The sequence below is a fragment of the Gasterosteus aculeatus genome, chromosome X, assembly GCF_964276395.1.
Source record: "Gasterosteus aculeatus chromosome X, fGasAcu3.hap1.1, whole genome shotgun sequence".
NCBI classification, from domain to species: domain Eukaryota; kingdom Metazoa; phylum Chordata; class Actinopteri; order Perciformes; family Gasterosteidae; genus Gasterosteus; species Gasterosteus aculeatus.
The window spans coordinates 6,520,965-6,535,835 of record NC_135698.1 but is presented as its reverse complement, the minus strand read 5'-3'; the positions used below and the strand labels follow the sequence as shown (position 1 = coordinate 6,535,835).

General features: G+C 43.9%; 1 protein-coding gene across 1 annotated transcript in view; it reads right to left on the bottom strand.

The window, feature by feature from the left end:
* cdh13 (cadherin 13, H-cadherin (heart)) overlaps window positions 1–14,871 on the bottom strand; it is a 251,006-nt gene that overhangs the window by 162,118 nt on the left and 74,017 nt on the right. The window contains exon 2 of the mRNA XM_078081980.1: window positions 6,572–6,692. Within this exon, the coding sequence (XP_077938106.1) occupies window positions 6,572–6,692 (121 nt within the window). The remainder of the gene's footprint in view (window positions 1–6,571; window positions 6,693–14,871) is intronic.

Here is a 14,871-nt window from a genome sequence, read left to right as displayed (position 1 = left end):
CATCTTAGTGAACAGCCTGAATTGAATTAAACATTTGCCGTTTGCTGTGCTGTTCTCACCAGACCCGCCAGCAGATATACTGCAATTTGCATCAGAAATATACATTCCTCCTAAGGTGAAGGCATAGGCGACACACGGGTTCAGGGGGCGTAACATGGAAAGAAAGAGAGAGCGAAAAAGAGAGAGCGCGAGAGAGAGAGAGAGATGGTTTGTCAAACGATTGCCAATGGCACCGTGATTGCAGATGGGTTACTGGCTCTCCTCTATCTGTGGCCCTGATGCGCTGTGATTGCAGCCTCTACAGAAATGCTGATGCCAGTTGACCACGACGCCAATTCCCAGACAGCAGCAGGTGTGCTGATAGAAAGGTGCGATATCCATCTGAATGTCAGACAAGATGAAAATGAATATTCTAAGCATAAGCAAAGAGGGGAAAATAGCTTTCATCGTCCAGTAATGTAGTTACGTACATAACTCAAACATTAGTTGATGTGGAGCCATTTTGTTGCCACCCGCAAATATGATTGATCAATTGGCCTGAAACATGTGATTATTATTTCGACCTCATGTCTGCTGGATGTGGTTTTAGGAAATGGTTTCCAATTTCAATTTACAGGTCATAGAATATCAGAGTTGTGTTGTATCATGCAGCCTTTGTGCATAAGAGTTAAGCATACAAAGTATTAGCCATCCAGTTTGAAAAAGTATGGAACTAAAAGCGTTCAACTGATCAAAAACAAAACTGTTCAGCAGATTATGTAAACCAAAAGCAACTGCACCTTAATAATACGGTGTCTGTTAATACGCACAAAAATGCGAAGGGCCGTCAGTCAGGGAACATTTGACATGATAACTATTTGGTAAGAAAAGAAATGATGGTCAAAACAAGTTAAAACCCAAGTTCTAATCAAGCAGAGCTGAACAGACATATCCTGTCCATAATGTCATAAAGTGTGTTACTTAATGGCAAAAGCATTTGAATTGGCCCCTAGTTATATGGTGTTTATCTATTTGAATCCTAGCCTCTATTGCATGACATCACTATACATATCGTTTTGAATAAAAGAGCGACATAGCAGCAAACAGATGCAGGTAACAGGTACCTGTTATAGTATCGCAGTCCATTTTCTATCTGCCATAAAAGGATTTGCTGCCACTCCGTAGCATCACGTTCCTCTCTCTCGCTCTTCCGTGCCCTACCTTCGGCTGTCCTCTTTTTGCAACATCACTTCCTACCCCTTTCTCCCCCTGTCCCCTGAACTACCAAACCCTCGGCAGCTTCCAGTCACAAGTTGACCCACAAACCGTTGACTGGTGAACAGTGAGCCACATCCACCAGGGGTCCCACAAGGATTGGGTGCATATCCTCAGTCACTGCTTACCCACACCGTGTCCGGTTAGAAACCAATACCACGCCCAGGACCCACATTTTAGATGTATATAATGCTCTGATTCACAAACATAACAGGTAGAAATACCCACCAAAACACACACACACATGAAGCCACACGCATGCATACCCGTCCCTTACCAGTAATGGCGTTTCCTGTAATTACAGTCGTTTGTCAAAAAGCACAACTTGATTTATGGTTAAGTTAAAATTACACCGGAAAAGAAGCTGCAGCTGCCGGTAACTCCAGCTAGCAGGTGATGAATGCTGCTCCATTACAGGCGGGAGAGTGGCATGATCATGATATGCACCCCGCGTGGAGAGAGACGAGGGCGAACATCAATCCATGCATCCCGCCGTCTGCATGGCAGAGAGGGTGTGGGTGTACGCTCGGGGTGGCGTGCAGTGCGGTGGTGGTGGTGGTGGGTTGGGGTTAGTGTCGTTCAGGTTGTATTGCTAAAATTAGTAAGTAGGGCAACCATGTGTGGGAAACAGTTTCCCTTAACTCACAGTAAGGGAAGGCGGTTCACAGCCTTGTGGCATTTTACTGATTTACACTGGTAAACAGATGGATCTGGAAAGAGGCTCATACTGTCCTAACTATGTAAATATGACGCCAGAATGTCTGCTATTCCTCTTTTTCTGGGGAACATCTGGCAGTTGCATGTCGAAAAACTACCAATGGGGAAATGCACTGCTAAAGGGTTGGGAGGATGTGAAGGTTGAAAAGCAGAATACAGCCAGTAATGCACCGACTGGAGACAAAATATGTCCCGTCTGCAGGCACGGGAGATACATTCGAATGAAGTGGAGCTGAGGAAGTAAGAAGCCTTCAAAAGCAGCAGATAAATCTGAACATTCCCTTTTCATAAAACACGATGGCGCATTTGATTCAACACGCCCTCGGTGTGTGTAGTGCGTGTTTGCGTTTGCGGTGCAACAAATCCCCAGAACAACACTACACTGTGTGCTCCGAGCAGGAAGAAAAGCAAACTTCATCCCCCAAAACCTAGAGAGCGAGTACGAGAGAAGCGGAAACGCAACAGACGAGGGACCGGTTCCATTTGTCAGACTTATCTACAACCGCTCTGCTATATCAGGATTCAAGTACTTTTAAATTGGCTCCATGATAAAAATTGGAGGCAACACAACCGAGAGACAAGCAGCAGTGCCAACAAGGAGCACTCGGAGCTCAAAGCAGTTAATATGCCACGGGCCGTGTGCCAGGCAGGACAGCTCCGAGTCCACGCACTACTTCCGAAAAACAGCAAGTGGAAGTGTCACTGCTGGCAATGCAAAGGCTGGAGAAGAGCGTCTACTCAACGTATGTATTGTAAAGTCACATTGTGAATGGGTGTGATGCTTTAAGAGGATGCCAAAGGCTGCCATGTTTCAAGGAGTAATTATGTTTGGTGGTGGGATTGTAAGAAAAGCCTCACAGAGCCGTGGTCTTCCTCTGCAGGATACAGATAACAGGGCTCTCCACATTTCTTCTCCACTTTTTATAGGCTGTCAGCGCCGCATGCCCTATATGCCATGAAAAAAATATAGAGCGAGCTCCCACCTTAGGTTTGCCTAAATTAAGAGTGAAATAATGTCTTCTTATGATGGCCTCCTGAAAAAGGCAACGCTGGGTATAAATGTTCATGAAGAAGTCTGGTTTCTCCACAGTAACAGCGTTACTGGTATCATGAAGTGCAATTATTCCTGACAGCCTGCCGGGCAGGTGACGGAAAACTGCATCAACTTTACAGCCACCTCGGAGAAAGCGGCGCCGGCGCCGGCTAAGCAAGAAAACAACAGCTTGCAAAACTAAGGTGAGCTACAACACCATCTCAAAATCAATACGTCTCTTTGCTGTATTTCTGTGAGAGGGGGAAAAAACGGATAAGTTAACATTTCTCAACGAGAAGAAAATAATTTTTCCCCTCAGTAAATGTCATTCACCGCCCGGCCTCCCTAAAGCGCCTCGACCCTGTGGACACTTTTTTTGTTTTTTTAAATATGAGGGTAGACTAGCAAGACAAAAAACGTTTATTTTCATGGTGCATACACATCATCTAGATGTGTGTAATGTGATTCCTTCCCTTATCGTTGCAGTGAAACAAAAAAAATGCATGAAACTAACACCATTTCATTTCATTTCAGGAAAAAAGGATCAACTCCGTTGATGTTATTTCATGATTTGAAGTCCATATTTCATTCCTCACCACCAGGTAAAACCTCTCTTACGCCGGAATAAACTCAACTCCTTGGGTGAAAAAAAGCAATTTCCAGGCTTTTCTATTAAGCCTTTTATGTTTTAAATCAATTTATTCTTTGTTCACAATGGTTTTCAAATTGAGCTGTAGGCTGCGGGCAATGTGAGGTTAATTGCGTAACACTTCATCCCTGCAGTGCAGATGTACCGATGTAAGTTTTATCTGTATCATCCTTCAAATCACATCCAGATACTTGGATGAAAGTGATTTTCACGTGAAATACGTGGATGGTTTGAGTCGCAAAAAAAACGTGCGTCGGGGAGGTTTCGCTGATTGAACGATGGCACCCTTAATAGAGCACAGACAAATCATATAATCCAGCAGGGCTCCGCATGAAGGCCTCTTACACATGGAGCAAAAGGAGTCTCTACGCCGTTTTTTAAATACATCAAATTTTCATGCAAGCACTTACTAGCTGGACGAGAGGAGACGGGAGGAGTGAGCAAAACGAATAGGCAGAAAGAGGAAACCGTGACGGATGGAGCAGGAGATGCATCAAGTGTGAGATAGCCAGAGACTGAGAGAGAGAGGGGGAGAGTGAATGTTAGTCTCTCGGATGCGGCCATTCGACGGGATGAATGTCCTTGAACTCGGGTCTGCGCCAACAGGTATCTCTTCCTAACAGACCGCCCCATCGCTGGTAATTACACGGGAGGTCTAGAGGAGGTGGCGCGGGGCTGAGCAGAATTTACATACATCTGCATGTGTCACTGGGCCTGGCTTCAGCCTCTGGCACTCAGTATGAATCATGCTCCCTCTCAGCAGACGGTTTGTTCAAATGCCCATTCATACCAGTGAGTGCGACACATTGTTACGCTCAGGGCAATGGGTCTCTTTTATGTAATTTTTTTGAAATCCTAGCTGATAATGCCTCCAAACAGACGTAGAAACACTGTTTGCTTTGATCGCCGCATTTGATCCATCCATCCGGGTGGTGTTGAGGAGTCACCCACATAATCGGAGGGATCAATCGAGTTGAATGCTAAAATCATTTGCCTTTATTTGCTTTCGTATGGGTGTTTTGTAGTCGTTGTTTCATTGTTTTTCTGACGTGCTGCTCAGCTCCTGCTGTGGCGTTGCGTTTGTTAAAGTGCTTTGAATTTAAAGTGATCAACTTGCCTTTCTGGTGTGCGTTTCTTTGCATCTATGCAAAAAACAAAACAGAGTGAAAATCCGCTCTATACCTGAACTTGATGTTTCTGCTGTGTGTGTGTGTGTGCGCATCTGTGTGACCACTGGCTTCTTCCATAATTTGTGAGCACTGGGACCCCCCTATGGTGAAAGGTGTTTCTGCTGACAGGAGCATATTCAAGGTAATAGAACCACTCTGTCGCCCCCAAAGCAGAGCACTTAAGCAGAACTGAGATCTGTCTCCTACTACACGCTCCGCTGAACCTCCAGATGACAAAATGCCTCAATGCCTGACCGGATAAAACACAATAAAGCCCAAAAATAAGGTTGAAGAAGAAAATGCTCTGATATGTTGTGTTTTGCCAGCTAGGTAGGAAATGATACATTTTCAGTTGGAAAAGCTAATTGACGGTCCAGGGCCAGCTAGAAAATAGGGCAGTGCTGCCTAGGAATACTTCTGCAAGCTTTGCACGACCGTCTGGAACTATAAGAAGTAAATGTGTTTCTGCCGAGTGAGTAGATCAGTGGTTCTCAAACGTATTCTGACACGACCCACTTTGGGGGTAAAAAAAGATGTTCATGCCCCACTGCCCCAACAAAATCGTACATGTTGAATTTTTATTGAAATAACATTTTGTGACACCTTCTATGCTCTATCCATGCTTTTTCAAATAAAACACCATATTGTGAACAAATTCAATGTACAACCATCTAAATAATAATAAAAGTAACAGCAGCACGTATACTTCATACTTTTGTAATATGGGAAATTCTTGAAATAAAATAATTCAGAATTTATCCATGCGACCCACTGGAGGGTCAAGCCCCACAGTTTGAGAAACACTGGTGTAGCTTCAACACAACGATACTACTAACAGAGGAATGAAATCAAGTTCCACGATGAATGACACACTGCGTTAACAAACTCTAAATGATTCCCGTCCGACTGATTTACATACTTTCATTCGGTTTCATCAGAATGTTCACCAAAGCACTACACAACCCCCCCAAGTGAAGGTAAATCACTTATTGAGCATATGAATAAGTAAAAACTTCCTCAGCTTTGAAACAAACTGCAGAAAGCGAGCGGCGCCATGTCGACCTGCGTCGAGAGACTCGGCCGGCAGCCATAAAGCTCAAAGCGAGGCGAGCCGACTGTCGGTTGGGCCTGCGGGCTTCCAGAGGAGCACACCTGACCAGGGAGCAATGTTGAGTTGAGATCGGACATCTGCGTGGGGACGAACGGGCCTCTGCAACGCTGCGGCGTGAACCCTCGAGACCCCCGTCCCCGACTCCCTCTCCAACCTTTGGTGTTTCGAACCGTAAACCGACTGAGATCAAACACAGGTTCCTGCATTCATACCATAGTGTCCCTGCGAGGCTGTAGGGGGCCGAGTCAACCGGGACTGCAGATCCAAACGGGGATGCGAGCGCGCACAGTACATACACACACACACACACACACACTGAGCAGCCCCAAGCTTTGTTCGGGGAAAGAACAAAGAAAGAAAAAACGTTCAGAAATACCCCCCCAATCAAGGGGAATAATTCATTTGCAGAGACAGATGATGTCGTTGTTCATCTGTGTAGCGCCAAGACCCAACACGTTGTAGCTGCGGCTTGTAAATAGACGTCACAAGAATAGTAATGAATGTGAGGACTAAAACATGCATGCAAACCCACAGATTTGTGTTGCAAAATGCCATCGTTTGAAAGAGAGAGAGACGTGGAGAGAGAGAGAGAGAAAGGGAACTTCAAAGCGTTATTAAGAGACTCCGTTTGCACTGACCTTGTATAAGCGCCTGGCCTTTCTGGAATGATCCAGTGAACGCCAGCTGGTAGCGTTTGACCTGAAAGCCTGGGGAACAGCCCTCGCGGCCTCCATCCTCTTGGCCACCCACACGGGCAACCTGCAACACACAGAGCAGAAGCCGGGTCAAATCGATGCGCAGAGACACCTGACAGCGCCGGCAGGGGGGCTGGATCTTCTCTGTCAATAGCATTTCTTCTACATTTTTAATTCCTGTTGTACACAAAGAATTGGCACACAGCTGAAGTAGATGTTTATGTGCTGGAACATGTGGTGGAAGTTTGTCTGTCAAATGTCTACAATTCAGCTGAAAAGGGGCAGATTGTTCCTTCCCCCAAAAGGAGCAGGAAGATCTGACCAAGTTTCTGGGGGAGCTTTTATACGTCTCTGAGAGGTTCGAGGAAGAGGTAAACAGAAGACCCCCAACAAAAGGAAGATAAGTTCTAAACAGATGTCGTTGGGAGACACTCATGTCCCTCCCTTAATGGGACCTAGTGAATCATATTTGACAGACTAAGTGGACAGAAGAGGAGAAGACCAGGATACAGGTCAGTCCAGGCACCTATCTTCCAAACACGATGCCCTCGTGGACTTGGTCAGGTCACGGGTTTCCCAAGAAAGGTCACACACCGAGTTCTTGAGACACTCACAATATGCAGCTCTACAAATTCTCCTCCGACAGAACACACACAAATCCTTCTATTTGTAATTTTGTTGATGAGATATCATGTTTAATTTTTTCAGGGATTCTTTGACGATTTCAATACTCTTACTTTTTTTTTTTAAGCATCAAAGCAGAAAAAAAAATGACACTCGGGTATGAAAAGCCAATGTTGTTGACTGGTAGATCAAGATTAAGGCTAAAAAACAACAACTATGACTTGATACAGGTGAGATTTCTATTCATTTTACTTGAAACTATGAAAGGAAGGCCAGATGTCACTTTACATCTGATTATTTACAGTTTTTGAATTCAAATTAAAACCAACTCAATGCTCAGCAACGCCTTGGCCTGTGACTTTTTATCCATCCATTTTCCTAACAAAATAAATGTATCAATTAAATTTAGAATTATGCAGCACTTTAACCCTTCTTTTAAAAAAAGAAAGCGTGGGTGTTCCCATGGAAACAGGCTGTAAAGTCTTGTGCCTCAACTGATTCTCAGATATACAGCAGGTTTATATATATATATACCTGTCGGAGCAAAAGTAACATGCATGTGGTGCATGATATCATTATGTTTCTGTCAAATTGTTTTTATTTACCATTTCACAATATTATATTTTTCCAATTTGGCCCATTTACACTTGTAACTGAGTCATCAATTTGGTCTGTAATTGTAAATAGCAATCTAAAGGGTCTATTTTTAATAGCTTGAGTGCTTTTGCCTAACAAGTCACATTATGAAGGAAGAGCACTGCCAGAGGAAGTCAAAATATCCATCATTTCAGGAAGTTTTAATTATTTTCCAACTTGGACCTTTTCATGGGTATTTAGTGTAGACTGAAGTCAAAAGGCAATCTTGGCTCAATCTTTGGGTGCCTTGATGGTGAAACAACATCATGTTCCCATGGGCGTCCAGGAATTGAGCCAAATGAGGCAGCTTGTGATGCACCTTTTATTCCACCCGTTGTCTGACATGAAAACCAGACGTGGAAAGCCAGTGAGGAGAGTTCACGCTGTCACAGGACGGCGGTCAGGAGATGGAGAAAGGTGGCCTCACATGTGACTCACCTCTCTGTGGCATGTTCAAAGAACTACTTTGAAAATGGAATTACGAGAGGTATAAAAAACGGACAATTTTGGTTTGCTACGGTACTTCGCCACGGATACAGGAAAGCTCAATTTTAGCACACCGAAAAAAGTGTTTTCTGTGGTGTGTTCAAAATGCTTTTCTGAACACGCCCGTCTTCCTACAGTATGTAGGTCAGCCAAATTGGTAAAACACTGAAAAGGAAGCAGAGAGTAAGGAGGTGAAGGCACCCACTGATCATTACCAGATCAATCAGCGTTATAAAAAGGTTTCCATATGGGTTTGAAGTCACAGGGAGAGGAGCGCGACATGATAGATGAGGGGAATTAATGCCTCACCGCTCGCCGTCAAATTTACGGCATCACGTTTCACCCTTGCTCCACTCCAGTTATTCTCCAGTGATCGCGTAAATCGTTCTATGAGTAAATGTTGCATTTGGAACAGGAAGGACTTTTCATAAGACGACAGAGTTCTGTGACAACAAATACACAGTTTTTTCGGATCCGACTCGATAAACACACAATATGGCAAATGAGCCATCTGTCAAACACTGGTCCTGCTCATCCTCGTATCTCTAGACAATCCTCAGATATCAGAAGTGCTTTGATGAGGAAAAAGGTAAGTGGATGCTGCTGTCTGTCACAGACTCAGGATATATAACACACTTGCATATTACCCGAATGAAGGAGTCGCATTATCGTTCACACAAAAATAAATGACCTTTTTGATGAGTCTCACCAAGACCAATATCGGACTCATCCATTACACTCACAACCAAATGTTTCTCTTCATAACGCACAAGAACTGCGCAAGAATCACTCAAAGCCGCCATCTTCATCGATAAGCTCTTTGAGTACCAGACAAAGGACACAGAAGGGAGACTTTACTGAGGCTTATTCATGTCACTTCTCTATTATACAGAGACAAATTGTCATTTCGCAAATATCCCTAAGGTACATATTTAAAAGAAGGTCTACTACTAAATAACAATGATTTACAGCTATTCCACCACATTTTATTAGGATCTAAAAAAAAAAAAACCTGGAACATTTTTCACAGTTAATGAGAATAACTACAGACTGAATTATTGCATTGAGTGTGGAGTGTCAGTTATATGACACTTCATGTAAGTTACAAGGCATTCACGCAGAAGCGCTCGGGCCGTCTATGGAGATCTGTCTGCGTGATGAACAAGCTTTGGCAGACGTTCTGCCACGGAGGTCATTACATGTAATGTCCCTGCAAAGTAATCACTGCACCCGCGGGACTCGGTGTGTTTTTTTTTCCTGCAGGTGTCACACGAGGCTCACAAGGCCTCCTGAGGAGCCGCGATGCTTGCTGGTGCATGACCTCAGTCAAGTTGACTAAAGGGGCCCGAGGCCGGGTTGGCATTGCGAGGCGACGTGTGACAAACATGCAAATACATAAATAAGCAGGAGTCAACAACATCCGCTTTAATGCCCAACAAACGCGTAACGTAATATCACAATTTAAACCCAGCGACTCGAGAGCATTGAGGCGACACACCGCTAATGAAAATGTTGTCAGCAAACTGCTATTGTGGGTAATAGAATTTTGCACATTTTAAAATGTACTAAACATTTGAAAGTCGTACCTTTAAAGCCCAGCAGAAGGGAATTGAGGCACGTTATCAACAATGGCAATCTCTCAGAAAAATTCCTCTTACCCAAGAAGAATTAATTACACTATAATCTGCAACGATGAGAGACGTTTTGTGTGGACGTTCGTTTACAGAGGACGGAGATCCGTGTCAGTGCTTTCTTCAAGCTTTTATGTAGGCAAACAGGGCATGCTTCACAGTTTGACTTATCGGTGGTAAATTAATCATGTCATTTTGAGTCTTTCACGGGGCAATAGCTGTAAAAAGAAAAGGGGCCCTTTGTAGCAAATTGAGCATTTTGAGTGAACCGGGATATTATGTAGTATTTTTCTAATAACGAACGTGAGCTGAAATGAGAAGTTTAAATTACGCACGTGTAGGTTCTGAACTCTGAAATGAACTGGTTAGCAGACGGTTGATTATTTGCACATCCTTTAGTTACATTGCAAGATTAGCATCCATTATATTTTATGTTTCTGGCCACGTGGTGGATTTAAATCTAAATTTTCATTCTCCTGCTGGCTCAGTTTTTGGTTTCTAATAAGAGGATGAATGAAGCACAAACCTCACAATCCATTTGTATGGATTGAGGAACGACTGGTGCAACACAGTTCGATTGTAGGAAGTAAAAATGACGCAAGTCACACCGAACGTACTAAAAGCCTTGAGGTGCTCCTCGTTCATCACTGTGGTTTCGGCGGTTTATTCCTCCTCCTGTGTGGCTCGAGTCGTGTATGCAGGAATTGCAACAACAATAGCTGGTCTCTTAAAATTATACACTTCGTATCACAGTGACGTGTGTTGACTCATCTCATCCTCAGCAGTCGGTTTCAGCTCCCCGATTTAGTGGCCTTTATTTTGTGATGATAGGTTTCCTGACTATACTGATCAAAATGTGTATAATTAATTGAAAGTATTGTGGTCCAAAAAAAAAAAAGTTACTGGCCTAACTTCCCCATCAGACAGCTGAAGAGAAGGGTTCTGAATCTTTACATTGAAATACAGAAAGTGAGGATCGGGGTGACAGTTACAAAAATACAAAAATGATTTATGTAGGACACAATTTCCAGCGTTTTGATAGATTTGTGTGAGTTTCAGCGTCAGTATCTTGTCTCTGTAAAGGCGTCGTTGTTCTGCTGTGATTGGCTTGGTGCGATTTAACAGAGCAGAGCTCTATATATCTATAGATATATAGATATATATCTATAGATATATAGAGGGATTACTAAAGTCGGGTCTTGCGGAAACAAAGAGCCTCAGTTGCACAAAAACAATATTTCCATCAGGACCAATCATCACGCTCGAGCAATGCTGGACTTGCAGAAAATGGTGTATTGTGTGCCAGCTTAATGAGATGATCGACACCGAGCCAAAAAGCTAAATAAATATAAGCATTTAGCGGGACGCGGGGGGCAAAGTGAGAGCGGGTGAGTGAGGCAAACTGCAAATAGGCCGGTAGTGCCGAGGATAAGTGTCAGAGAGCGCGATCATTTCAATCCCAACCAATAAACACTTACACCTGGAATCCTATTTCCACTCGATTACTCGGCCAATGTTACTGTTCCAGGAAGTAACCACTTTTTTCATTTGAAAAGACTTAAACCTGAATAATATTCTAAATGAATAGTATAGCCCCTGTGACCTTACTGACATATACAAGTGATTGCTTTCCCTCTCACATCCTATTTGCTATTCAACACAACTTCAGGCTGCGGTCGACACTGCCTGACTCTCCTAACCATTGATCCATTACCTCTATTTCAACGCTTTATTTATTACTTTTTTATATCTAATCCAACTGTTTATTCATACCCTAAACTATGTCAACCATTAATACATTCCTTACAGTTCACTCAATGTGTACATTCTCACAATGACCTTGATCTGAGTACAGCAAGAAAAAAACATGGGGGGCTGCTTTCAGATCAGTTTCAGGGGGAGAAATAAATACAGCTTTGTATTGACAGCCACTTGGGGTGCAGGTCTTTAGGTTTATGTTAGCTTTCTAAGTGCAGCCGAGGAATACTCAATCAGGAGAAAAGATCCATACACGTTAGCTCTAGCATTTAGATAATGACGTTCCCTCTGCAAGGTCCATTCCAAGCAGCAGTAAACAAGTGAAAAGTGCAAGAAAGTAACTTACCAAGATATTAAAAATGGGTTGATGATTGGAAACAATATAGACTGCTACGCCATTGGACTGAGTCAGAGCGTCCGACGACCAGCGGGCGGCGAGCCGATGATATCGGTTAACTCCTATTCATGTGGGAGGAGCAGCATCGCCTGATAGCTCGACAACCGCTGCAGTTCAAGTGTGAAGGACGAGTCAGGTGATTAAAGGCAATGACTTGGCAGCGCACACAGTGAATGTCACCTCCGGCTGAAATCAATACTGCCTCAAGAATCCACTGTGCGTCTGATATATAAAGATGGAGAAGGGCCACGATGACTGATATTTGCTTAAGAGAGTGAAAGGACGAGATTCTGCACACACACACGGGAACAAAATTCTTCAACAGGGGAACTTTCTGGTTTCCGTTTGTGGAACGCAGAGTATTGACTAATCGAATGCTGCTAAGCATTCAGTGTGAAGGGCAAAAAATGCTATCTTGGAACCCAGAGTGTTTAGCCTGACGATGATTTCGTTCTTTTTTATTGGTTTTAAACATAGCTCGTGAAGTGCATACCTCAACTCTCATCTCCCGTTTTGCATCAAAGGTTCTCGATCTGTCTCTAAACAAGGAGCAACACACAAAAGGGTAACTACACCGGAGCCCCCAGATGTACAGGCCCTTACATCCACCTCATCCAACCAACTGCTGATGGGTTCCCAGATTGAAGGGAGAGATTGTGGGAGGCTGTGATTCTGTGATGTGTGATTCCCAGTACGTTCAGTCCGTGTATGTGTGAGTGGACAAGATCCGACATTGAGAAAGAGAGGAAAGGGGTATTGAGGAAGGCATGGGAGAGAAGAAATAAAACATTTCTGTCCGTGTCTTTCATGCATTCTAATGCCTTTATTATTTAGAATTTATCTCGGTACATTCTTTTTTTATTGAGCTGCACACTGCGGCTGCCTTAACAACCCAGACATTGGACAGTGCATCTTTTGGGGATTTATTCTGACAATTTGTTTCCATTTTGTTTGGATTCAACCTGCAGCTGTCTCTTGTGTCCAATTACTACTGGTAAAAATGGTAAATAAAATGGTATTTAAACCAAATTATGTTTAAAGTACAGCAGAAATGACTTGTATTCTACTGGGGGAGTTGAAGAAAAACAGCTGTAACTGTTACACTGCATCGTCTGTTGAGGCTGATGTAGATCAACTCTGGTGTACAGTCATATGCTTTATTCTGTGTGTGTATTTGCGTGTGACGCGATGGTTCAGCGGTAGCCTGACATTTCATCCGGCCACTGTCTCTCCCTTCGCACTCTACTTCCCCCCCCCAGTCTTGCACTGCCTCAGTTTAGGGCGAGGTAAATGTCAGTGCACACACCTCAGCATAGGTCGGGCTGACCCGTTCAGGCCTGGCCTACATCACATGATAAAGCCGGGGGGGGGGGGAATCAATCAGGCTGAGCCTCAGACACATGCAGCTGGCAGGTTATCCAGGCATGGAGAACCTGAGACATGAAACCATCTGGTTTCGGGCCCAGGCTGGCGAACCCTGGCCACACCTGCTGGGCCTGTAAGAAAACAACATTGGAGCAGTAAACACACCGCCCCGCCATTGAGGAGGAGCAGCCGAGCGAGAGGGGGAGGAGAGGGAAAAAAAAGGTTCTTTGGTGCTGGTAGATGGTGTTTTTTCATTGACATTTTTTTCATTGTTTTTAACAAGACTAAAATAATATGATTTATTATTTTTTCAAAGTCAGACTTCTTGGCCTTGGTTCACTTTCTCGACATCAGAGCTGTTGATGGAAATGCAGAGGAACAAAGCTGACGTAAAAATCATCATTCTAAACTCTTACTTCCAGCCCCTTAGAATGAGGCCAGGTGGAGGAGTGGTTAGTATGCACATAACTTTATAATAAAACAATTGGATAAATAAATTTTCCTATGAAGGCATTCCATTCTTGGCATATGGTCTACATACATTACACGGGTAACTGAATTAACGTGGTCATGAGCCGTGTCCTCATTCAGGCTGCTGTCATGCAAACAGCAGTTAGCATAGTAATTCAGGTCAGGTCGTGGCCACCTTGTTCCGATGTGACGTAACATCGACCCAGCATCCCATTTCATTTGGTACCCAACAAGAACCCCATCTACATTCTCATGAACACAAAAGGATTTTGGTAGATAAATGGCGCACAGAGGTTGTTATTGGCTGAACAAATAAACCTTTAATCAGTTCAACAAATACATCCCGGAGTTAAACGAAACCAAACACAAAGTTTAACCGGTGAGGAACAAAAATGTTTCATGTTGAGTGAGAGAAGTGTGGGTGGGGGGGTCGAGGAAAATACACAAACAAAGGCTATATTTACCAAACTATTTCTATTCATAGACACCCGGCTGAGCAAACATCAGGCAAAAGGTCCTCGCCTCTCGGAGAACAAGGGGACAACAGCTCAGTGGTCCCGTGACTCATTCTGAAGAGCTTTCTCGCCTCGGCTGCCAAATAAGAAACGGACTTCACCCCGCAGAATTTGACTTTGAAACTCGTATCGCCGCGCGTGGTTCAGGCGGGGGGTACCCATTGCGATGCTAATCCAACATCTGCGAGGGGAGAGGGGGGGGTTGAGTTAAGTGGTAAGTGAGCTGGCGTAACCCTGACAGTATCGTTTCCTCACCGCCAGTCCGCTCAAATCCCTCCTCTAGTTGGCAAGCTGGTCGATACTTCCACCCTCTACACAAACTCTCGCCTTGCGGCAACGGCGAGGGGGAGTGTGAAGTGA